The following is a 26077-nucleotide window of genomic DNA, read 5'->3' as shown; positions in this document are numbered from 1 at the left end:
GTGATCACACCCTTAGATAAAAGATTAACTTTGATTCCTGTTTATTTGTAAAAAGGGGCTTACTAAGTTTCATTAATTAATGCCAGTGTCATCAAATGTCCAATCTTTACAAGACTATGTAAAAACTGAAGGTATAAATTGGCAGGGACCTGCTTACTCAATACCAGGGTTTAATGGTTGTTAAGGTGCTGGTTCAATACATTAGTTATTGTGGTTCTGCAGTTTCAGAGAAGCAAATGTGTGAGAGAAAAAGTAGTAGACAACTCCAAAACACCAGGAAAGGACAACATAATACAATATGGTCTCTGGGTTTTTTAATGAGTAATCCACGATGAATTTGTCAGTCTTAATGACAAACAAAGCACATTGGTACAATAGAGGAAGTTGGTTTAAGAGTAGTGGGCTGTGGGTTTTTCCACCAGAGGGTCTGATAAAGTCTGCACCTCTTCAGTTCAGTTCCATTTAAAATACTTGATTTGTCCCTCAAGGAGCAATTTGAGGGGAAAGTGAGTTTGCAAACAAAGTGCACCGTGACAATTATGTTAACACATAAAAACAATCTAAAATGAGAAATAGATGAAGTACACAAACATTTATAACAGTGGCAACACCACAAAGGCACATATTGTGTTCAAATAGAGCATTAATTGGTTTATACACAAGACAAACACACTGGTTCTAGTGCTGTGGTTGTTCACAAGTCTAATGGCTAGAAGAGTAAAAGCAGATTAGCTTGTATTTTTTTGCATGCTTGTACAATTGATTCCTGATGACATAAACTTTAAGTATTCATACAGGACATCTGTGGGGTCATTATTGTTTCTGTCTTTTTAAGGAATTGTTGAGTATTAGGCTGAAGGGATTTTGTGTTTTGCCTTTGACTCGAGAGATGAATTTGCAACCACCTTCTTGTCCTTTTAACAAACAAAAGAAAACCACCAATTAACTGGAAATGTTACCTCCAGTCAAAGAGAAACCAACCATTGTTCGGTTCTAGAAAACTGTATTTCACATACAGTGCAGTGCAAATGCTGCTGGGCCCTTTTTTTCAGGAATCGCATCAGACACAGTTCCCAAGGTTTTGCAGATCTTTATCTCACCTCTTTATCGCAGCTTCAGATTCTTGCCCTGTTCCCCCTTTTTCTAAATGATCACCTGAAGAACTTGTCTGCTTAGAAAGTGTCCAATCCCACCAGGGAAGGGTCACTGCAGAAACCATTCATGCATCACTGTCAAACAAGTTAGACAATTCTGAACTGATTGTGTGTTCCTGCTGCATGCAAATGTATTTCAGCTGAGCCAGTGAATCCATTGATCACAATGATACTGGGGGAGTGAGTTTATTTCGGTTTGAAATGTCACAGTTATGACATGGAGCCCTTTAAGAGATCAGACACACACGCTGTGTTCGGTAAGATTAGAATCTGACGTCAGGAAACTGAGGCAGCTCATTTCTTCATTCATCATTTATCATGTTCATCTGTAGGACCGACAAGCATGTGTCCACCAGTGCATTGTGTCTGTATACTTGTGGGTTACAATGAAAGGTGCATTTTCAATGATATTTTTCCCTGTGACGGTTTAAAATCCTCTCTAGTGTATCTTCATCCTTTATGCCAATGCTTATCAACAAGAAAATTATCTATTGGTTCAGCAGAGGACCCATTGATATTGACTCAAAAATTTGATAAACAAGCTCCAGAAGAGCTTTGAGCATCAGACATACATGGTCTGCAGATGACAGCAGCACTGAGTTGTGAGCTGTGCGCTAACTGGTCTTGTGTGGTGTAACATATGGGACCGTCCAGTCTTTCACAGAGAGTAAACAGGTTGATAGCACACCATTTATCTAGATCTGCGAAACGACACCTCAACAACGCCGTGACATACACAGCAACCATAACTCACACACGGGCACGCACAAACACACGGCAACCTGTTCAAGTGAAATACGCAGAGCTCGACGTTTACGAGAGTCCGTCCTTATTCCTCTGACAGGGAGAGAATTCAGACAGAATGAAATCCTCATCAACATGGCCGCTGTGCAATAGATCTCTCCTCTCAGTTTGCTGACTGACACAGCCAGAACTGGGGGTGGGGAGGGGTGGAGGTGTTTGGACTAAGCGCAATGATTGTGTTTCTGTCTCGATACCGGTTTGCCAGAGTGACGGGGGAAGAGGAGAAAGAGAGACCGAGGGAGAAAGAGACAGACACCACATATGGAAACAGGCTGGCACGGCTCTGAGCGGAACAATGCACATCAGAAACCGCTTCAGATTGGGAAAGAAGATGCAAACACTCCCCTGTACTGGACAGAAAGAGAGGGAGAGGGAGGGGAAGGCGGGAGCGAACGAGGGAGACAGCAATGCAGATGAGATAGGAGACGTGGACCCCCCCACCCAAAGGGCTTGCAGAAAGTCACCTCCACTCAGCGCTTAACATGGGTTTAAAACACGAGGGCCTCATGCACGCGCTGCCACGGGTTAATGGTTGACTGGTAATGCTTTGTTAATACGTCTGAGCATATTAACAATTTATACCCAATTCACCGCACTAATATCACGCCTGCAGCACAAATTAGTACAAACCGTCTGCAGTGGGGTGGTAGCGGCCGCGGTGGTCGGGTTAGTAATGTGTCAGGACACACCATGTGTCAGCAGGCCCGCTCTGTCGCATGAGCTAATATCTCATATGATGTAGCAGGACGGGGGCGGTGGAGCTGGGGCGGGTGGTGGTGGTGGTGGTGGGGGGGGGGAGCTGGTGTCTTAACAGTGAGGATGATTAGTGCAGAGCTGGGTTGATGGGTGGTTGCTGGTTAGTTAGTGGTGGTGGCGGGAGGCTGTTACACATGGAGTGGTTCATCAGGCGTCTCGTCACATCCTTATTGACTATTGATTAAGTGTCACTTTGTTAAGTTGGAAGGAAGCCAGTTGCACAACAGAACTGGAGGGGGGGGGGGGGGGGGGGCGACGCAATCCAATAGAAGTGTTTTGAGTATTCGATGAGGTGGAGGCTGCTTTTTGTGTCTGCTGCAGCCTGACTAAGTGTATCTAAATGGGTCGGGCGATTTCATTTTTTTTGTTTCGTTTTTTGGCAAGGCGCATCTGACAGGGATGATCCCCTCTGTGTGGACACCCACGGTATTTTGTTTTTCCCTTTCAAATCAAAATTCTGATGAGCCAGTTCCCAATGTTTCCTCCTCTCTTTTCCAATCTTTATTTATGTCACATCGGGAACAGGAACTGCCGCTGCGAGGAGACACTTTCCAATTGTGGTCACTCACTCTTTCAGTCACTCAGGGACACTGAGCTGATGGAGGCTGCGTGATAGGGCAAGTCTGTGCGTGGACGCTGTGTAGAGAGGCTGCAGTCTGCACTTTTGTGGCTGATGTTTTTTAATTTTTGATTCCACAGTATCTAGTTACTCCAGTTGTTAATTTTATTTATGTGATGTCAACAATGCTTTCCCCATTATAGCCTCAGAGGTTTTGCATTTGCGTAAAACATTTACTAAAGTGTAGTTTGCAGAAAATATTGTTTCAATTAGTAGATCAGACGAAAAGCATAATGTGATGTATATCTCCCAAAACTTGAGATTATTGCTCAGAACTGATCCACACAAGCTGAGCAGTTTCATCGTCTTTCCCTTTCATGTGTGAGAGGGGAAATGCTTCTCATCAACATACATGAGCATGGAAACGCAGGACAAGTGCAACACTAAAATGTATCAATTAAAAGCTAATAAATAGTCGCCTCCTGCAGTTGTCATGCACCTTCCGGTGATGATGACCGTTATGAAGAGTCGATGAGAAGAAGTTGTCAGCCTGCAGAAAGATTTCAGACATGTTGGAGAAGAGCAAAACTGGGCTGAGAAAACAAAAAAGACGCGTCTTCGTGCCTACCCTTTCTCTCCATGCTAATTTTCTTGGCATACGCTTAAGCAGAATTTTAATTTGCCCTGTGTTTACGAATCGTAACGAATGGCGCCATCTCAGAGGCCAATGTAATCTAATTATTAACAAAAATGCATGAACGTGAATGCACTGATGTGCACACATTTGCACAGAGAAACACACGTCGTAATCTAATTAACTTGGTAAGCGAACTGAACTCATTTTCCATTTCAGTATATGCTCTTTCTTAAAGAACCCTATGGGCCTTGGGGGAAGAAATGTGTACATTGTAAATATATAATTAAATAGTGCCTCTATATGTGTCATGAATTGACTCGGTATTCTGAAATTATCTCAATTACATAATATATATTGTGTCTTTTTAATTGAGCAACGGTTAAAACCTTTTTTAATACACAATCTAAAAATGCCAGGCAAGTACGTTGCATTGATTTAAAAAGCATTTATTAACATTGTACATGTCCATCAACTTATGTCTTTTGAGGAATTGCTCAATATAACTTGTGTATTATCGAGCATGACTGAGCGTTTCTTTCAATCAGAGCGTTGTGTGTAACCAGCAACTACAAAAAACAACCAAAACTACAGGTTGTGTTTATCTCCATTCATATACCATGGCAGTACAATAGTCAGACCTGACGAGGGCTTGTCAGCTCCTGATGCTGCGCTGCCAACACAGTCTCTTGGCATTGAAAGTGCAGCGACAGTGAGCGTTTTGTATTTTTTTATGTAAAGAAAAAAGAGGAGACTTGAACTTCACTGTTTGCAAACTGTCAACAGACTGTACAACGAGTACAGAATCCATTCATCGTCTACGCTGTCACTGCCACAGCAGCTGCCTTTGCTTCCATAGCAGTTATTTTAGGTGCTGGCTGCATTATTGGCTCAGCATTACTCAGGGACAATATCGAATGATGACGACTCCAAACATGCCGACTCATTCATTCTGATAAAAGCAGCTAACACAAGACATATGACTAAAACAATTATCTAACTTTCTTAAGTGTTGACACACACACACACACACATATACATACACACACACACACACACACACACACACACGTTCACAATAGGATCTCCATGTGGCTAACTGCCCGAATACAAAAGCAATATCCTGGTGTGCGTCTTTTTGTTTACCTTTAGGTATATTTTGATTATAAGGTTGTAGCTCTATAGGTTGAGATCAATCAAAGAGTATATTGTGTGTAAATGTGTGAGTCCTTAGTTTTATAGCTGTTTCATATGTGACGATGTCTCATGAGAACACAGGAATTTCGACCATGTAAACTTCAGTGCTTCGTCCAATAATTCAGAATGAAACGTGGTGTTTTTTTAACATTTTAACATCTTTGAGTAAATCATCCAGCTGGTAGGATAGAAGCATGATGCTTCGTGACAAAATGTCGACCAGAGTGTGTCCAGGGGCTGCCATTGGTTGTGGTTTTTGTAGTATAACAACAGAAGTACAAAATAGAAACTAATGGCCAACTTCTACGGACAATACCTGCTTTTTTTAAGATCCTCCACAAACAGACTGAGGAATAATTTTTATCCCAGAGCTGCGACCTCCATCGCACCCCCCGCCCAAACACACCAAAGACTCACACACTCTCAGTGAATGCCGAGTGCCCATACTACACACACCAAGGACTTTGACCAACGTTCACACGCATCACGTACTGTGATCAACACACACGCACATCCCACACACGCCCCACCCTCAGGGAAGAAGAAGAAACATTATTGTTGTTTTCACTCTATTTCTATATTTATTTCTACACTTCTATGTGGTAATATCTTGGAGAGAGAAGCCTCTTACAATTTCAGTGTACCTGATAATGGTGACAATGAGGACCTAGAATCTTCATGGCCAGTGTCCATCCTTCCATCCTTTCATGAAAATCCATGCAGAAACATACAAACAGACAAAGAAATGGACAAGTGAAGGGGCCGATGGATGTATGGTACAATATAATAATATAATAATGTTAAATAAAAGAAATACCGATTATATAAAGACTTACAGAGCCGAGTTCCATATAGAAACTGTTGTGTGTGTGTGTGATGCGTGTGTGTATGTTTGAGAGCGACAGAGAGAGAGACAGATCCCCTGTGGTCGGAATGACATTTAAAAGAAGTACCCCGCTGGGACCAAGAAAGCTATCTCAGCATTTCATGTGCATCGGAAAAAAAACACACACGCACACTCACAAATACACACACACACACACAAACACACAGGGCGGCTCGTGGTTGTTCTGATTTGGGGCAATCTGTCCCTCTGCTAGTCTGTCACTAAGTACATCATCCTTAGTAAATGGGGTTAACAGCCACTGCTGTGTTAAGAGAGGCAAGCGTAACAAGTACTCATGCTATGGAGAGAGATGAGAGGGGGTAGAGACACATCGACAAGGTGAGAGAAGAAGAACACATAATAGATAGTGTTAAAACTGTCTGATTTAGAGCCTGTGATTGAGGATAATGGTCTGCTACCCTGCTGAGTTTGCTGTGCAGAGCTAAGAGCAAGAGCGAGCAGAAGAGAAATGATGCGCTGGAGAAGCTGAGAGAGATTGAGAAAGGAGGGCTCATTTATGAAATAGTGGTAGGACGACGTGAGATAGATGAAGAAGATCGGAGAGGAGGAGAAACACGAAGGAGAAGGGAGGAGTAGAAATGGATGGATGGATAAAGTGTAGAAAAGAGATTGCAAGGAAGGAAGGAAACGCTAGAGATGAAATGTAAAAAGTGGTCCTTTTTTAAAATAAGGCTTTGTTTTTTATCCTTCACGCACACTAAACACACACTATGAGGCAAAGATTTGATAGCTGTAAAGGTTGAAACATTGCTGTATTCACGGTCACTTTTTATCGTAGCAGAGCATATACAAATGCCCAGATAGTTTAAAATTGAATTAGTGTACATTTGTGAGTGTCCTCCTGTTTATATTGTGTGTCGAGAATAATGCTTGATTTGGAGGCATATTTATTAGAGTTTATAGAAGTCACAAGCTCCCCCCCGCCGCCCGGGTGGAAAGCCCTGAACAGCAAAACAACTCAACTGATTTATAAAATTAGATATTGCTAGATATTTATTATGTCCTTTTATTGTGGACTGATTTATCGATGTGATGTTCAAGTCACCTTCACTGGAGCAGCATATGGTGATTTACTTTGGTAACCACAGTGATCCACCCCTGTTTACAGTGAGCCATGCTTCGTGATACCAAAAAAAAACAGAGTTAAGCCCCTACAAGCAGCTGGACAACTCACTAATCTGTTTGTGTTAAAGGCCCCTGGTGGGTATTTGGGATCAGTTAACAGCAACTATCTGCTCCGCATGAAGCTCAGACATAAAGGACAGCACATCCTGACTAGCGAATGATGCCAGGAACAAATCAACTTTTTCCACATCCTCTTCAGGGTCCATGTTTTCTATCTTTGCTCGTGTTTTGACATCAATCACTCCCAATGTGAAGTGCCCCTCCACCATCCTGCAGTGGTGATTTTAAACCATGTCAGAAAATAACAGTTTGAAATGATGAGCTATCCCCAGGAGCTTTTCATTATACCCTCCACTTTGCCATTGAAAGATTTGCAGACATAAATATCCCAAAGGTAAATTCAGAAAATGTTCAACACATTTAAAACAAACACACTTGTTTTGAGTGTTGAAAAAGAGCAACGAGTTGAACGAGATACAAATAAATACGGTATATACTGTATAAAATAATTTTGAGAGGTGACAGTGATCACCACCCTAGTTTCCCTCTTATTAAAGATAATTAAAGGTGGAAACCGTCATTTGATCAGTCAGTCAGTTATTACCACATCCAAACCCCAGGCAGTAATGACTACCACATTTTGTGAAAAACCATGAATAGCAGCAATCAAAGAATTATGGTAATAAGACAAATTTGGTCAGTGGTGCCTCTGCGCACAGTTTTCCATTTCTTAATTTTTTGCTGTCTGAGGAGCTACGGTACAGAGTCAGTGATACTAAAATCATAAACGCAAGCTGACAGCAGCAGTGGTTTAAAAGTTGTCAAATTAACTTGTCAGCGCACAAGCTCCAACAGGCAACAGTTCAGCTGCAAATTAGAGTCCTGCGTAAAACAGAGCAAGACAGTCTGCTGCAGATATCTACATATCAAAAATAATCACTCAACCATCCTGTCATATGGCTCCAGCTCATATTTATCTCACCATGTGGCGCAGACTGAGGGTATTTACAGCCCCCTATTAACATTAATATGTGCAATCAAGCCTTAATGAAGTTTTACATTCCCCCAGTAAAAATCTCACCCCTGCCTCCTCATTACTCTTCTGCTCCCGCTCAGCTCAGTGCACTGCCGCTGTTAGTAATGCTGAGTCAATTACTACTGCAGGTGCTGAGCCTAAAAATGGGCTAGGGGGTGTGTGTATGTCAGTGGGGGTTGGGATTAGGTGCTGTGTTTGTTGATTTTCCTGAGCTGTGGATCTGCCAACAGGGTTGTCAGGCTAATTTTAAAAGAAAGCAAGTCAATTAGGTTGGTGCAAAGAGGCAGAGAGGGCAAACAGGAGATAACCTTTTATCATTAAACAAAAGTAAAGCGCTTAATTCTACGATTTGCATTTTGACCCATGACACGAGTTCTGCTAATGAAGGTAAATGTCAAATGTTCACCTTTATTTACACTTTTTCACTGTCACATTAAATGAATTGGCTCTTTTACTATTTTGTCGGTGTGCGGCTTTATCTGACCACTCACACCTGACACCATTCTTTAAATAGCTTGGTTTCAAAAACACAAACCCTCTAAAGGCTTATTTTTGCTACCATTACCCATGAAAAAAGAAATGCACTTTCCACATACTTCTATGCTTCCATGTAGAGCTTTAGCGATTCCCAAACCGAAATCCCGGTCCAAACGTCTTCGGTTTTGGTTCACGATTCACGAGAATGGAACTGCTGACTTCAGGCTCTACTCTAAGCAAATTAAATTTTTTCCTTGGGGAAAATAGACGTACACAGCAAGTGTCCTATATAAAGTTAAATTACATTTTTGTGTAAAGGAGCACATTAGGTGGTCCGAGACTATAACAATTTTTGGAGTGAAAGAAACCACAGACATGACCAAGTCCACTGTAGTAATACAATAGATTTTGAAATACAATAACTGGCAGAATAAGCATTAATGAACAAAACTCCTTTCTATACATCTAGAGTATTATAGATACTTGCGTGCCTGAAGTTTTCAGAGTTTTACTTAAAACACCAACAAATGTGCACAATAATCACATAACATCGGACCCTAAAAGTAAATCCCTCAGAAGGTCCTTCATCACCAAAAGGACATAGTATGGAGGATATAGACCTGTAATAGTTAATATTCTCCTTTGTTAGTTTAAAAAATTTATTAAATTACATAACTCTAAATGATATGGAAGAAATGTGGGGTTTTTGGGGCCATTAGGGGTCTCAGACCCAGAAGCAGTTGCTCGCTTTGCCCGATTTACAACTCAACTTTTGCAACAGCATCAGCAAAATAAATTTGTTTATCCTCTGGGGAGGATGAAAAAACAGAGAAAACTTCATGGAAAACCAACCCTTATTTAAAAACAAATTTTAAAAATTAGGCAAACTAACTACTAAACTAATTTGTTTTGCGTACCACCATGATCATTAATCCCACAGTTGGTGCTTGGGTAAAGATCATGCAGCAACCAAAATGGACTCAGATCCTTTGGGAAATAATATCAATGTGTCTTGAGTGTGTCAAATCCCAGAAAAGATCGAGGGAGTCCTTGCAAGCCTTACGTTTTCTCCTCTGGAGACTATTAATGTCCACAACTAATTTCACAGCATAGCATCCAGTAAATACAGAACTGTAATGGGTCACCTTTGGACCGGAGGCTGGTCCCAAAGGAAAACCTCTGGTGTTGCCAAACTGTGAAGTGTGTTCTTTTGATTTCATTCGCTTGTAACAATAAAATTACACAATAACAAGATTTTTTTTAATTTTGGGCCTGATTGTGACACTGAATCTTTTCCCACAAATGTTGTCAATCTGTCCAGAGTTTTCTTGCGTTGGACTGATGGATGAACATGTGATCAGATCAGTCAGTCAACATTATTTGGCCCCACTGCTAACAGAGAAAAAAAACATAAATCAGAAGATATAAAAGTACGATGAGGGACAGATACACAGTGGATCAGAAACTACAATGGGCTTTTCATTGAGATATTAATTGGACTGGGTTCTGCTGGATTGCTGCTTTGTCTTTTCCTCATTAATGGAGCAACTCAAGATCTTTTCAAATCTCTGTTTTGCCTCCTTAGCATATTCATACCGGGCTTTCAAGCCAGCTTGTCTCACTTTTAAATACTCTTCACGCAGAGCCAATTCATTGTTTGGCGCTTTAGTTGTCATTGCCATGCAGTGTGCACCCTTTGTTGTATTGTGGGTGGATTCTTTTGTAATGGAAATGACAGTAACTTCCAACAACTGCGTGAAAAGCCAAAACACACAGATTAGACTTTGGCTTTGACAAACCTAAACATACATGAAGCCTTCAAAAACATACACAACGCACAGATTCAAGCATATCTGAACAAGCTTACATGGACAAATACACATTTGATGAAATACATGAAGATTGTCAAACATAGGCTTACACACGTTCACACACACTGTATCCTTGCAGACTATGATCCTGACGGGCTTATTGTTTGTCCTTGACATTTTCATGTATTTGATAAAAGGCTGGTATGAAAGGGCCATGTGTTGACATCACAAGTCTTCAAAAGTAGAGTGATTTCTTTGTTCCCTCTCGGCTGACTCAGGGGACTTCTGTGCCTAGGGTGGACTTGTTAATTAACCACAAGGCTGTTTGCTTGAAGTCTGTGTGTAAAGAGGCACACACAAAGTGGTAGCCAAAGAAGAAGTGAAGTAGCCTCCCACATCTATCCTTCATTAGCGCTGCAGCCAATACTCACTTGTTATTGTATATGTAGAATCAGGTCAGTTTTAATACAAACATTCTCACATTCTCTCTTTCAATTACAAATTTGTGTCGAGCAGCAAAGCCAAGAGACTTGTAACCTTGAGTAGCTGTGGTTCAGCTGTCCAGTAAAAAGAGACTTCTAAATTCTCAATATCTGTGTCTGTTAACCCAAATATGTAATTTTACATATACATATATGTACATAATTATCTTTGAATATATCAAAATATGAGTAAAGCATTACAATGCATAAATGATTCATTTGCCAGTTCTGGTTTTATAAGTACTTGGTCGTTGTATGGCCTGGCTCAGGTTAAACCGAAAGAAAAACAAATACCTACAGAGAGTGAACGTCATAGAATGACCTACCTAGTTTCACAGTGGTAACTGAAAATAACAGAAAAAAGGAAATCTAGCAACAATCAGCATTTACTACATTTAAATAGTTAGAAACTAAACGGATATTACTTCTACATCCACTTAACCACTTTGAAAATATAAGCAAGAAGCTATTGTGCTGTTTTGGAGCGGCAAAAATCAAGGGATTTCCGGCAAAAGAAACATTTTGGTTTCATCTTGGTGGAAATACTTGAAGGACAGGGTATCGGATCTGTACATAGATTTGCATACTCACTGACGCCCAATTCTGGTATCGGCATCTTAAAATCTCTAGTCTTACAAAATTGCAGCAACCTGCTAAAATCTGATTGGGCTTCATTGTTTAGTGAGACATCATGCTCATACTGACATTTAAGGGGTGGTATTTTTGCCCCAGCCTTTTAACAGTGGCAGTCCTCTTCCAACAACGTGTATCGATGCATCAATCTGATCTACGATTGTGTATTTGTGTGTGTTTTTCTGGCTCTGGCACAGGTAGAGCACATCCTCACTCTCAATCCCATTTGCAAATGTCTGATTATTTTCTCAACTGTGTAAACATCTGTCAATTAGCACAACACAGCTTTCTGAATCACGACAAAATAATGAGTGATTAAGAAGTTTAGGGAGAGAGCTTATCTAATAACAACAGGTCTGTCTGTATCTCTTACCGATGCTTGAAACCAATTATACATGTTTGATTGAAAACTAAAGCAGAGTGTACAAAGAGTGCCGGTGTATTAAACTGTCTGTGTGTCTCTCTCTTTCACAGTGCATGTGAAGGCAGGGACGTGTGAGGTGATCGCTGCCCACCGCTGCTGCAACAAAAACAAGATTGAGGAGAGATCTCAGACTGTCAAATGTTCCTGTTTCCCTGGACAGGTCGCCGGCACGACTCGGGCCATGCCCTCCTGTGTTGATGGTATGTATCACTGGCTGCACAGTCCCACAGTGTGTGGTGTTATTAATGTGCTTACAATGATCAGTTATTTTCCCTGACTTAAAAGAGTGCACTGTTAATTAAGGCAGAATGTGAAGCTGCAACATAAATCATCAGATGTGATGGTACCACACACCTCAGTGCTGGTGTAAGTAGGCCATGTGTGCTGAAAAAGCCCACATGGCAAGCCGGTGACACTCGGGCAAGATGATTAAGGATCGAGTTAGATCGAGTTAGCGTTTAATGCTTCTACCTTTTGCCCCAACTCCTAATTTGTACTTACAGGGAGGTGGCTCTACACAGTGTTAAGGAAAATACTCAAATCATGAGGTTCCACTGACTAATCAGTATCCAGTACACATTTGCCTATGTTTACAATTTATTATAAATTACCTGGGGTGTCTGATCGGTGGTTGAAATTGAAATAGAGGAAGTTATGTATAATAGCAACAATTGTATCGTTAAAATGTAAAAATACTTGGTCATGGCAGAATTCGATTGTTTCGGATTGGCTTTGATTCACACAGTATTGCAGTGTATTGTATTCTTCCAACTTTTTGCTCTGTCAAAAGAGACTTATTTACGCTAGACACGTTTACAGAAATGGACGGAGCCTTCTCTGTGTTCATTTCCTCCATAGTTGTGCATGTCTTCTGAAAGCTATCAGATACAAATGGTACAGACGAAACAGAGCAGTACCAGCGGAACTCGTTAGGGGGCAGTGTAGACAGTGATTCAAGGAGAAACTTTTTTTTTTCATTGAAATTGCAGGCGTCTATATGATGTTACTTCACCTGAGCAAAGTGACAAACAGCTGCGTTTCCTTTCGTTTGAGAGGTACAATATCACAACCTCCTACACAGTTGCCATATTTGTTTTCTCGACTCTGCGCTAACCTCTAGTGCAGGTATTGGCAAAAAACTATACAAACGTAAAGTATGCATAGTATGTGCAGTGGCGAATACATCGTTTGAAAAAGACTTATCTCTGTTCCTACATAAAAGCAGCATAAATGAGTCTTAATTCTGCTGATACGCTCCTTCCACCACCCCAACCTCCTGTTTACGATAACTGCTGCTGGTCCTGGTGTAATATCTAATTCTTTATAGGGGCTGGGGAGGTAAGTTCTCCCAGCACAGACCCCATTACTGTTTGTATTCTTTGAGGGTTCATTGGAAGAGCAAAGCCATTTGCTGCAAATGGCCAATTCCTTCACTTAAGTGTCACTTACTGAAATATAATTGTTTCTCAGTGGCCTGTCCTTATACAGTAATGTTCACAAATGGGAGTTCCTTTATTGAAATACTGTATATTATTGTACTATACAACATACGTTAATCAATTTAATCCATGTTAATAGTGTGTGCTTCTCTTTACTGAAGATTTAACCTTACGGTTTTCCTCAGGTCAAATTTCACCTGTTTCCAAATCTATTAATTTCTAACTAAGGTTTCTTTCATTCCAATGAAAACAACAGATGGATCCATACGCTCTTTCCTTATAGAATCGATATTCACATACACATACTCTCGGGTCAAATTTGACCTGGTGCTGCAATTCGCACTATTGTGCTTTCTAGCAGATGAATTTTGACAGGAAGACAACGGGTGTCATGTGCGACCATTAAAACATAAACAATTAATGTATGTTCTTCTGATCATGAGTATAGTCAAATAATCTATAACTTTATCTATTCAAAAATCAGGTATATATTCATCTAAACTATATCTATTGACCATACGTTCCAAATTGAAATGTAAACAGACTATGTCACAATTAATTTATGTTTTTCCAACAAGCAAACCAGCCCGTGTCAGACAGGATGACAATACAAGGGTTAAATATAAATTGATGATTGAAGTCAACTTTGAAAAATACAGCGAAGACATGATGACAGAACATATTTCTCTGTTGGTGGCCAACATACAGTGGGTGTCGTTGTACCAACACTGACTATTCATAAAACAAAAACAGACATACTGGAGCAGTGCGCCGTCTGTCGCTGTGTTTCTCTCCAACACTGTTTCCTGCTGCTAACTTCAGGAGCTTGATTAATTATAAATGCAGCCGCAGTCCATTATACTTTTGTGACAAATTCCGATGAGTTACAAAGATGATGGATGGCACAATGTTTTATTGCACCCACAAGCAATTTTAAAGTAATGAAATGCCTACTCTGGCCGTAACCCAAATAAATTGTAAAGATCCAAAGCAGTGAAAAGTTGCTTCACCATTCAGCAAATAACTGTGTATTTGAGACTTCAGTCAATGTTATGATAGGATGAAACTCTGCCAACTTGATTCATGATAACAAACATAATCTACAGAAAGTGTTCTCTTTCTGGAGCTGCTTTGTTGACAATGAAAGAAAGGTTGACTCTGTATACCCACATGTTTATTTGGCTTTGTTTTTCAACAGTGCTGACAATTCAAAGCTACAGAATTTACCCATCCACCCGGAAAATCCCCCTGGCTACTGTTTCTGTGTACACAAAATCAGCATTGTGCAGCCCCTGCAGCTATGACGAGTGGTGCTTGATGAAATCACAGACTGCAGTCTCTGCAGCCCTGTTGTTTCATGCTTTTGGGTGGAATCCTGTTCAAATTGGTCTTCATTTGAAATGAATGCGACATACTCGCACCACACAACCCTGACTTCTAGGTTTGAGACGGGGGAAAGATAAGAAAGTCAACTTTGAGTAGATATTAAAAAATCACAGTTAACTTGCACACACTGACACAAATATAACTCAGAAAACACAGTAAAGAGATGTGCCAATGATTCTCTTAGCTCTTCCACAGAATTACTACATGTTTATGGTTTAATGTGAGTTTATTAGAGATGTTACGACACAGATTACAGCATCAGAAATGCCTCTGATACTGCCGAAAAATGCTGAGCCAGGCATTGGAGAGTATGTGAATCTATTTAACAATCCAATACGTGATTAAAGTACATTAATTTCCCCCAGATATAACTTCAATTTTCTTTTCCTACAAATCAATTCTTCTTCACCGTTCACAGATGTTGCCGTGCACTGCCACAGGCGAGTACTGTTTTCAGAGTGGCAAAGAAGATGACGTGATTTTCAGTCGTGTAGCATTAGCCAAAGCTATTTCAAATGTTAGCAATTTGGTAACATTTCATGCTGTCAAGTGAAACAGCAACAGTTACCCGATGTCAGACTTCAGTTTTCAGCAATTTACAAAATTCTTGCCTTGGAATTGGTATTGGGAAAGAAGACTAAATAGTATTGAAACATCTCTCAAGTTTATTGTTTATCACATTGTTTAATTAGTTAATTATTTGTTGTGTGTGGCAATATTCAAATATAAGACACTCGGACAGTACATACCTCAGCCAAACCTTACACCATATCTCATCATGCTATCCCTAGCTGCTTTTAAAATGTTCTTCTTTAGGTCATGTCCCAACCCTATACAAGATTCCATGGAAAGTTGTTGTATGATCCTGCTAACTAACAATCAAATGCAGATGATAGCATGACCTCCATGGTGGAGGTTATAACACTGAAGTGTTCATGTCTGTCATTTGAAAAAGGGATATTAATCATGGAAATCATTAATGTTTTGCTGGCAACATATCAACATACACTGAGCTGTCTGACAGACCACGTGGTGATGACTTGATGAAGGTCCGTGTATGGCTCTGTACACTTACAATTTAATATGACTAACACACCTTTCATACTTTTGATTTATTACTTTTGAAATACTTCCTGAGAAATTACTGCTGTTGAGTTTGACCGTGCAGAGACTGCTACTAATCCTGTGGGAATTGTGTCACTGGTTAAATGGCTGTTTATTTATTAAGTGTTTCATTACTAAGTTGGAGTGACAGTATCTTAAATGCTTACATGCTACAAATCCAATTACCATCTCACTGACTGTAAAAAAACCACAGAGTCTTTGGAGTAGCCGAAAGGAAACGAAATTCAAAATTTATATTTTTTGTATACATGTATATGCACACATCTTCTACCATCTTCTACTGCGATGGGTGTTTTTTTTTTGTGATAATTATCATTTTATAGTTTCTGTTTTTTTTTTTATATTTGCATGTAGATCACAGCATATCTGAAATGTCTCTTTTATGTGTTGGCCCCAGCTTTGCTAATTTTGGTTGAACAGAAAATGTAAATGAATCGTGAACCCGATCTTGACAGTTAGATCTATACAGTATGAAATGTTTTTCAGTAACATGAAGGTATTCTGGATTTTAAGATTGGGCATTTTGAGACCAACAATTTTACAAAAACAATTATTTAGATTTATTATTATATATACTTAATATTTTGAAAAGATGGTTCTAATATTGTTGATTTTAATGATGAATCTTAAGACTTTGGTGAATAAAGACTGTCATGCTTTTGCACTACGGGCCCCCAAACTCTGGAATGACTTATCAGCTGAAAGTAGGCATGCTATATTCTACCTAACTTTAAATCTCTCTTTAAAATGCAAACAAAGAAGCGCTTTACATTTTTCTACTGTGGGAAAGCTGGTGACATAATCAAACAAAGTGCAACACAGTGCAATGGTAACAGAAGTGAATTAATGATGACACAAATGAATCGTGTGACTTTAACTTCTGAAAACATGATGAAAACATCTGATGTGAGACTTTGATGTTCCTCAAATAAACACATGAAAACAAAAACGTCAGATTTGTTGACATGAAGTTTGACTGTTGTTCTTCTAATTACATCATCTTAAGATCCAACCCCTAATATTAGCATAATGGTACTGGATGGGAACACAAATTAGTGCACTTATATTTTGTGTGGAAAATCTATTTCAAATTTGCACTTTTGGATGGAAATTTAGCAAAGGAAAGCTTAATGTCAAAATTACAGCTCTATCTCTATCTCTCTCTCTCTTCCTCTAGCCTCCATTGTAATCCAGAAGTGGTGGTGTCAGATGCATCCATGTATGGACAGTGAGGAGTGCAAGGTTCTTCCCGACCTCACAGGATGGAGCTGCAGCACAGGCAACAAAGTCAAGACCACAAAGGTCGGTGTGCACATCATCTTTCTTTCTTTTATATTTATATATCCCTCTGTTCTATCTTGCACAAATTCTTCCCATCCCTCATATACATATATATATATATATATATACACACGCAAACGCACACACACGCACACACGGTCAGAAACCACAAAGTGACCCACTTCCAGGTATCTCCTGTTATATACATCTGTCCTCTCACCTCTTATTGGTTTCTACCCTCATTTGTTTCTCCTTTGCACTCCCTATCACTCTTTTTCTCACCCAATTTCTCTCTTTACTTTCTCTCCCCGCCCCATCTTGGATCTAACTTCAAACATTCTCTGAAGAAAAATAAGGCCAGGAACAGGAACAAGGCACACACACACACAACACACACACATACACACACACACACATTGAGGGAGAGAGAACATCACACTTCCCTTCATTCCCACTTGCCCTGCTTCCCTGGGTTTGACTGGCATGCCATCTGACTCGATGCAAAAACAACTCACCACGTTGGAAACACTAGAGTGGGAATTGTCCTTGGATAGTTTTTATGCTCCCATTCGCCCGTAACACTGTATGTGTAGTTTGTGCATGTTCATTTCATTTCTCCACATTTTTTCCGGCACTCTCCAATCGTCTGTGTCTATGTGTGTGTGTAAGTGTGTAGGTGTGTAGGTGTGGATGTACATCATGAATGGTTCCTGCTCAGTCTCCGTCCTGCGTCGGCACCTGTTGGCGTCCCCTCGGTGGCTTGATCCCGAGCAGCCTGTGAACTGTCTGTCACAGGAGGGGGAATATCTGTGCGAGACTCACCTCTTGTGGCTGTGTGCTTCTGTTTCTAAGCTCCATCCTTCTCCCTGCCTTCTCACCTTCCATTATTCATGGCCGGGCGCAGACCTTTGTTTTTTGCCTAAATAATTAATCGTAGGCGTGGTCGGAAGAGAGAGAGAGAGTGCATCTTCTTGGGTTAAAAGAGAGGGATGAGAAAAGCTTTAAACTCACGTGGTCTCCTGTCTATTTACCGCTGTCTCTTTCGCTAAAACACTATTCTTTATCACCTATGGCTGATAAAGAATTCCTTCTCTTCGTTTTCCTCTACTCACCTCTCACCCAGCAGAGTGGATTCTCGCCCCTCAAGTTACACTCTCTCCTCCTTTCCTTCTCAACAGCAACTCCTCCTATTCTCACCCTCAAAGACTTTCTCTGTCGTGCTGGGCCCCAGCTCAAATTGTGTTAAGTTGCTCATGAGTGTAACTGAACTTCTTCAAGTTATAGCTCTCATTACAGAGGAATGCAAAAAGAAAAAAGAGACGAGCAGAAAAAGGCGGGATGGACTTAGAGTAGGTAATAGCCATAATTAAAGAAAGAGGGTAATCAAGCATGAGGATGATGTAATTTATGAATATGTGAATGCTGTTAAGAGGCTGCGGATTGTATCAGACCTGTTACATTTAGTCATAAAGTGTGCATTTATGATTTCCTGCACATGATCAAAGTAAACCAGTAGGAGCCAGGCATCGTTTTATCACTGATTCTGTCGTAGCTTGAAAGAGCACAAATATTTGCTGTCTCTTGCATTCAGGTCTTTGATCAATGATCTGCGTGTGCTTGTTTGTGTGTGTGTGTGTGTGTGTGTGAGTGTGTGTACACACTATTTGAGTGTGTTAGCTGATGTGTTTGCCTGATGATGAAAAGAGTCATGTTTTTTTCCTCCTCTGATGTGGTACGCTGAGGTCAAGATGAGCAGGCATCCAGATCAATAGCATCGAACGTTCTCTTATAGTCCCATTACGACCCGCTCGTAAATTGAAACTGACGATGAGGTGAGAGGGAAAGAGGATGAGAGAGAGAGAATGGGAGAGCGAGACACACACTAACACACACACACACACATACATACGAAGAGCAGCAGAAGAAAGAGGCAGGTGGAGATGGATGAGAAAGAAAACAACAAGTAACAAGTAGAAAGCGGAGAAGAAAGGTTGAAGGCAGAGGTGTTAAAAGAATAACACTTTAAAAACCCAAATGCTGGAACAGGTCAGCTGATGAAGAGCTTACTTTTATACACAGCACACAGAGCAGGCGAGACCACAAAAGAGGGTTTGGCTCTCTCTGCCCTTCCCTCCATTTCTGGCTGGGAGCAAACAAGAGGAGGAGAGGAGGAGGGCAGAGGGAGGAGAGAGGGAAGGGATAGAAGACAGCTCGATCAATGCCAAATAATATCATATGGATGAGCAGACAGACACGGCTGGGCTGCCAGGCCACTGAGCTGTCATACACAGGAAAGCAAGGGTGTGTATGTGTGTGTGCGTGTATGTGTGTGTGTCTGTCTGTGTAAAGACCTGCAGTCATCTACACATATTAACCAACAAATGACAAGTCGATGTCAGTCGCACATGTAATTTACTTCCTATGCAGTTCGCTCACATCGACACTAAACAGATGTGGCAGTCTGCAAACAACGTAAACCTCTTGAGGCAATATTCTGAAGGCACTTTGATCCTTTATGAAACAATACAAACTGTAAAAACCTAGAAAATGCTGTTTAAAATCATTAATGAAATGTCTAGATCATTCATTTCAAAAGATAGATGTCATAGTCTGTGAGATGTAGGAGAGAGGGGGGGGGGCTCTGCCTTGTGGCCAGAACAGCAGCCATTAGTGTGGATAGTCAAATAAACAGGAAATGTGTCACTTGTGGGCCCATGGAGATGACATCTAAACACTGCTTCTGTGCTCTTGTAAATTGATATCTAACTACCTAAATCCACCTTCTAATTGGGCACAAAACCGCCACTTGCAGGCATATTAGAACAGACAAGCCGACAAACACCTGAAGGGATTTTGAAGTAGCACCTTCAAGCATATAGCAGGCACAGAGACTTAGCATTGTGCGCGCACAGTGAACTGGCATGACAATAAACGCCTGCAGACTCTTTGATCAGCCACAGGAGTAGATGCCTGAAGGCGGTGGGAGCGGGGCCAGGAAGGGTGGCCCGGAGCCTATTGAGAGCAGATACAGTAGAGGAGCTGCCAGCTCGGAGGAAACGCTCCTCTGATCTCCCTCAGTGATGGCTGGCCTACACACTTTGTTAGCTGGCACCTGGGCTGGACAAAAAGCTCACTCCCTCAAGAGGAACATACAGGAGAGACTGCATGTTTTGGAGGCCTAAGAGGGAAAGGTCACAGAGAAACACAATGACAGCTAGAGAGAGAGAGGCATGCAGGAAAACTGAAAAGCTGTCATGGAGAGTCTGGCCTATTACATACCCAAGCACTGGCAGTTATACAGCAATTTGTGTCTGTTCGGTCGTTGCCTGGTAGAAAAAGTCTCCAAAACCAAAAGTGAGTGTGCGAGCAAGAAATTGGAAAGAGGGGCCGACGAGATAAAGAGGCCATGTGATTAGAGCAGCCGTGTTGACAAAAAATGACATGGCAGCGAGAGTGAGGTGTCGTGGGCTTACTTCCATGATTCAAGCTGTGTCTCGTTTAGTCTCTCGCCAGAAGAGAAAGAGGTTGTGCTAGCCACGTTGTCGTTGCTCCACCAGCAAGAACCATTTCAGATAATTTCCCAAACAGTGGGCCGCGCGGATCCACAGCGCATTATTCAAAACCTCCAGTTGACATGTACAAGCAGAACCGGCCTCATACTCTGCTCTGTGACCTTTACCGTCACAAGCTGTATCCTCACTTCTATTCTGGGCTATTTTAAGTGACCTACTTCTCTTCTCCCCATTTCAGGTGACCCGATAGTCTCACCCGTCTCAAAACAAGAAGGAGAAAATGGGGGTGGAGATACTGACACAGCACAATGGACCAGTGGTGAGGAAACACACTCTGATGGACTTCAATGAGGAACCAGTCATTGTTTCATTTTGCTGAGGATAACCCAAGAAATGGCGCCTGAAGAGACAGGACTCTAACACTGGCTGCCGTCACCTTTAACACAACTGAGTGTCCTTGATCTGTAAATGCAGAGGACTACATTACCCACAATCCTTTACTGCAACTACAAACTTCAACAAAGTGAACTATGACCTAACCACACACTGGATTAGATGACAAAAAAACGACTTTCTTTACGGCAACCTGTAGTCTTCATCTCTCTTCTATGGCTTAGTTGTGTTCCATATGCATACTGGGAATGAATAGAGAGGATCTGGTTTTTAGACCTCTACCCTGTATACTAGAAAAATAAGGGGGTGGTTCCAGAATGGCGGTGTCATTTAATCTAGTTGACATATTTAAATTGATTTGTGCCACACATAAACTTGATGCTGTCAAATTGTTTCTCAGACCTGAAACTGAACCTTTTTCTTTTTCCGACTTAACCTCCATGGACATGTTTTACCTTGAATCGTTTGTGGCTCACCACACGCCATTTTTTAAAATGGGGGAGACAGTTTAGCAGTCGTCTATTTTCTTTTGTTTTTTTGACAAAGGAATAAAATATCCTTTCAGGGGTGAGGTTAGACTAATACCAAGTAGATGTTACGGTATATTGAAACATGTAAACGTGTAAAAATGGTTCATGGATTAAATGGGGTTAAAGATAAATTTATGCTCTAATGGTTTTAATATCTGTGTTTTTAAACGCCTGTTAACCGCTATTGAGTACATGTGTCAGTATTATACGAAATGAATAAAACCTTTCAAAGGAAAAGAGATGTCTCTCAATTTTGCCTCAGCCTCACAAAATTTTCTTTTGTGAAGATTCAGGTTGAATTAAGGGTTGTTTTGTAAGTGCTCCCCACTCCACTCATAGTGCATCACACATACTGTGCATAAAACTGAAATTAATAAATCCAAAGGAGTGCATCATTGCACAAATTGTGTGTGGTAATTCATTTCTAAAGAAACATTGAAGCAGATTGAAACTTAATAGAATCAAACACTGGTGAAATGTCCGTAAATGTCATCAACAACTGTATTTCTTTCCCGTTATTTTTCAATTTCTTTTCTTATCTTGACATTAAAAATATGTTTTTTTTCCCCTGCTTCTGACAAACTGCATTGCAGACTGTTTGTCATAGAGAGAAAATATGAAATACTGCACTTCCCTGGGCGTCTTCTGCGATGTGTGACATGTCATTAATTAGCTGGTTAGAGTTCAGAGAATAGCATTTACTGAGCTCCGTGTAGTGCTCAACAATCCAAGCAGTATTACAGGAGGAACACGCACACTTGGCTGGATTTTACACCACAGCAATCCCAAACATGCGAGGAAGAAAGAAAGGATATTTGTATGCAGCACATTTCAGCCAGGACTGAGAAAACAAACTGCGCTGGTAAACATGATTGATTGCAGGATGTTGTTTCTCTATATTTCTGGGATTTTGTGCAGCTCGATCAACAGGTGAGTTTTTTCCACAGTGATTGTATATCGGCAGAGATTCTATGTTTGCTTAACCTGATGCACCGGTTACACTGAACCATCCGGGAAGGCTTTGTTGTTAACTGTTATGCGCATTCAAAAAAAAGATTTGGCAGATGATTGGATAAACCGTCTGACTATTACTGTCTATCACAGGAGCCAATCTGGAGAAGAGGGGGGAAATAAAACACATTTTCTACCGAGGAAAGACTTCAGTGTCGTTCTTTGTTCGTTCAATGAAAACACACACTGCAGTTTTAATAAAACTGATGCTGTGGAAGCACCAATGCTGACGTCAGAGTGAATTTCATTCTGTGGGAAACACTGTTTCAACAGTTCAATGTCATGTTTGCCTGGTTATTGATCACAATGATGATAAATTGTGTTGCTACTGTGACAGGAATGCACTACATCCTGAAACACCTCGACTCCCCAGGGACCTACGCAAGGATGCTGTTCTTGGACTTCAGCTCTGCGTTCAACACCATCATCCCAGAAGTCCTCCTCACCAAACTCATCCAGCTCACTGTGCCTGCCTCCACCCGTCAGTGGATCACAAACTTCCTGATAGACAGGAAGCAGCAGGTGAGGCTGGGTGAAATAACATCCAGCACCCGGTCAGTCAGCACTGGTGCATCTCAGGGATGCATGCTCTCCCCACTGCTCTTCTCCCTCTACACCAACGACTGCACCTCAGGAGACCCATCGGTTAAAATCCTCAAATTTGCAGACGACACATCAGTCATCGGCCTCATCCAGGATAATGATGAGTCTGCATATAGGCGGGAGGTCGAACAGCTGGTCCTGTGGTGCGGTCGAAACAACCTAGAGCTGAACACGCTTAAAACCGTGGAGATGACAGTGGACTTCAGGAGGAGCCCTCCAGCACTGCACCCCCTCACCATACTAAACAATACTGTGTTGGCTGTGGAATCATTCAGGTTTCTGGGATCCACAATCTCCCGGAACCTGAAGTGGGAACCCAACATCAATAAAATCTTCAAGAAGGCCCAGCAGAGGTTGTACTTCCTGCGCCAGCTTAGGAAGCACAACCTGCCTCAGGAGCTGCTGATCCTGTTTTACACTGCAGTCATCGAGTCTGTTCTGTGCACATCCATAACTGTCTGGTTTGGATCAGCCACCGAATTGGATAAGAACAGACTCCAACGGACAGTCAGGTCTGCAGGAAAGATCATCGGTGCCAACCTGCCCACCATCCAGGACCTGTACACATCCAGAGTCAGGAAACGGGCAGGAAAGATCACTGCAGACCCCTCCCACCCTGGACACAACCTTTTCCAACTCCTCCCCTCTGGTAGGCGCTACAGATCGCTGTTCACCAAAACCACCAGACACAAAAACAGTTTCTTCCCCCTCGCCGTCTCACTACTGAACAGTCAACCCACTCTGGCACTGTGCAATAACTCCGGATCCTTAAAATAACCACTGTACAGTTACTCCCGGAATTATATTATATTTTATATAATATACATTATAATTATATTTAACTATGTTTACTTATTTCACTCTCACTGGACAATTGTAATATGCACACCTGCACTTCTTTTCTTAGACCGTCGCACTGTTCGGACTGTTTGTATTGTTTTGTTTTGTTATGTTTGTTTTTGTGATGTGTATTCTGTGTAAGCACCTGAGAGCCACTTTACCGAGTCAAATTCCCTGTTTGTGAAAACTTACTTGGCCAATAAACCTTCTGATCTGATTCTGATAATCACAAATATCTGAAATTAAAGTAACTTTGATTAAATTTGTTACTACTGAATTATGTAAAATAAACAATTAGTTTCCTTCAATCCTGACCAAACAGAGGTATTTTTTGGGGAAATATTTCATATTTGAAGCTTATTGGATTAAATTAAACTGAACTGGATTCATTATCCAAGTAGAATTACTGCTGCTGTAATTGTGTTCCAGAATCATATGAGGTCAACGTTGTGTTGACCTTTGATCTTCAATAGACAAAATCTAGTCAGTTTCTCTGTGAGTCCAAGGGAATGTTTGGACCAAATTTAAAGAAATTCCCTCAAGATGTTCCTTGAATATCATGGATTTTGTACTTCATGGACCAGAGCAGCCTCATGTCATGACTTGTTATTCTGGTGTGTCCTGATATGGTTATATCCTTTTCAACCTGATGTCTAAAACTCTATGGGTTTAGTTGTTGGATGTAGTGAGCTTCAGTAAAACCAGATGAAGAATTACACGTTTAAAAAAAAAAATCCCATTAGTATTGGCCTACAAGCCTCTCATTAGTTATTCAACTTGGTACATCAACTAAATATGTTTCCTTGTCACAACTAATTTCCTCACATCCACTTCAACTGGACCCAGTAGCGCTGCGCAGGAAACCTAATACAAATGCTACGACAGTCCCACGGCTGTCAATCACTGAGAACAATGGATCACCGAAGAATGATCACGGGAACATGACATGTGCAGACAATGATGTTCTGCACTCTACTCTCCAATCAGATTATAAACATATATAGGCTCTATATATCCTGTCCATTTCTGGTTTTACCATTCCTACTGTGCGTGTAAGGCTTCAGCTTTGACAGGCAGATGAGAATTTCCACTCAGTCACAACCGAGGAGAGCAGAGTATTGTCATATGCAGTATTACAGGAAGATGAGGTAAATGTAGGTTTAAATATAGATCCATTCCTGGACAGTACAGTAATCTGAAAGATGAAATCCAAACAGGGGTTGTGCTTTACTGTAAACATGCAATGGCCAATGTTGGATGTTGATAGTGAGTGGCAGGATGTCCCTGTTGAAGTGATGATGAAGGAGGTGACACACGTGGGCTCAGGCTGAGAGATGCAAACGTATGTCGGGTTTGAGGCTATGACGCACACAAACACACACAAACACACACACACGGACACACACACACACACACACTTAATTGTCTTTCTCACCCCTTTGAAGCTTTGGGATTAAACAAGGATGGTCTTTTCTGTTGTTTTCTCTAAAGAGGAGGTGAAGTGAAACTAAAATGTTAGAAAGTATTATTTTTGTCTTGTTCACTGGTTGTCAGATAATACTGTGGCAAATAAAAGGCCAAGGAAAAATTGTGTATTCAGACTGTAAACTTCATGTTAGCAGTATTGTGTGAATTCGACATATTTAAAATACTTAACTCACTTTGAGTAATCCACAATAATACCTCACAAATTACATTTAACGGCAGATATTCTGTAATGTGTAGTTGAATGCATTTTAAAGCTCAACATTGCACAAACACACACACAAACACACATACAAATCTGTGTTGTGTTGCATTAAAGCTGCCTTCCTCTAAAACGCTTTTCTGATTTGGCTAATCTCCTCAGAGGCCACAGCCTTCCACTGAGTCTGTGTTTGATTCTGTGTGTGTGTGTGTGTGTGGGTGGGTGTGGGTGTGGGTGTGTGTGTGTGTGTGTGTGTGTGTGTGTGTGTGTG

At 41.0% G+C, this 26077-nt stretch overlaps 1 protein-coding gene across 1 annotated transcript in view; it reads left to right on the top strand.

The window, feature by feature from the left end:
• The window catches only part of LOC133956274 (chemokine-like protein TAFA-3), a 73542-nt gene extending 50779 nt beyond the window's left edge, over positions 1–22763 (top strand). The window contains exons 3-5 of the mRNA XM_062391188.1: positions 12050–12199; positions 17127–17251; positions 20981–22763. Of these exons, the coding sequence (XP_062247172.1) occupies positions 12050–12199; positions 17127–17251; positions 20981–20992 (287 nt within the window). The 3' untranslated portion in view covers positions 20993–22763. The remainder of the gene's footprint in view (positions 1–12049; positions 12200–17126; positions 17252–20980) is intronic.
• The last annotated feature ends 3314 nt before the right edge of the window (positions 22764–26077 follow it).

This window comes from Platichthys flesus, chromosome 7 (genome assembly GCF_949316205.1).
Source record: "Platichthys flesus chromosome 7, fPlaFle2.1, whole genome shotgun sequence".
Lineage (NCBI taxonomy): Eukaryota > Metazoa > Chordata > Actinopteri > Pleuronectiformes > Pleuronectidae > Platichthys > Platichthys flesus.
The sequence above is the reverse complement of the archived record's forward strand: the minus strand, read 5'-3'. Positions and strand labels throughout refer to the sequence as shown.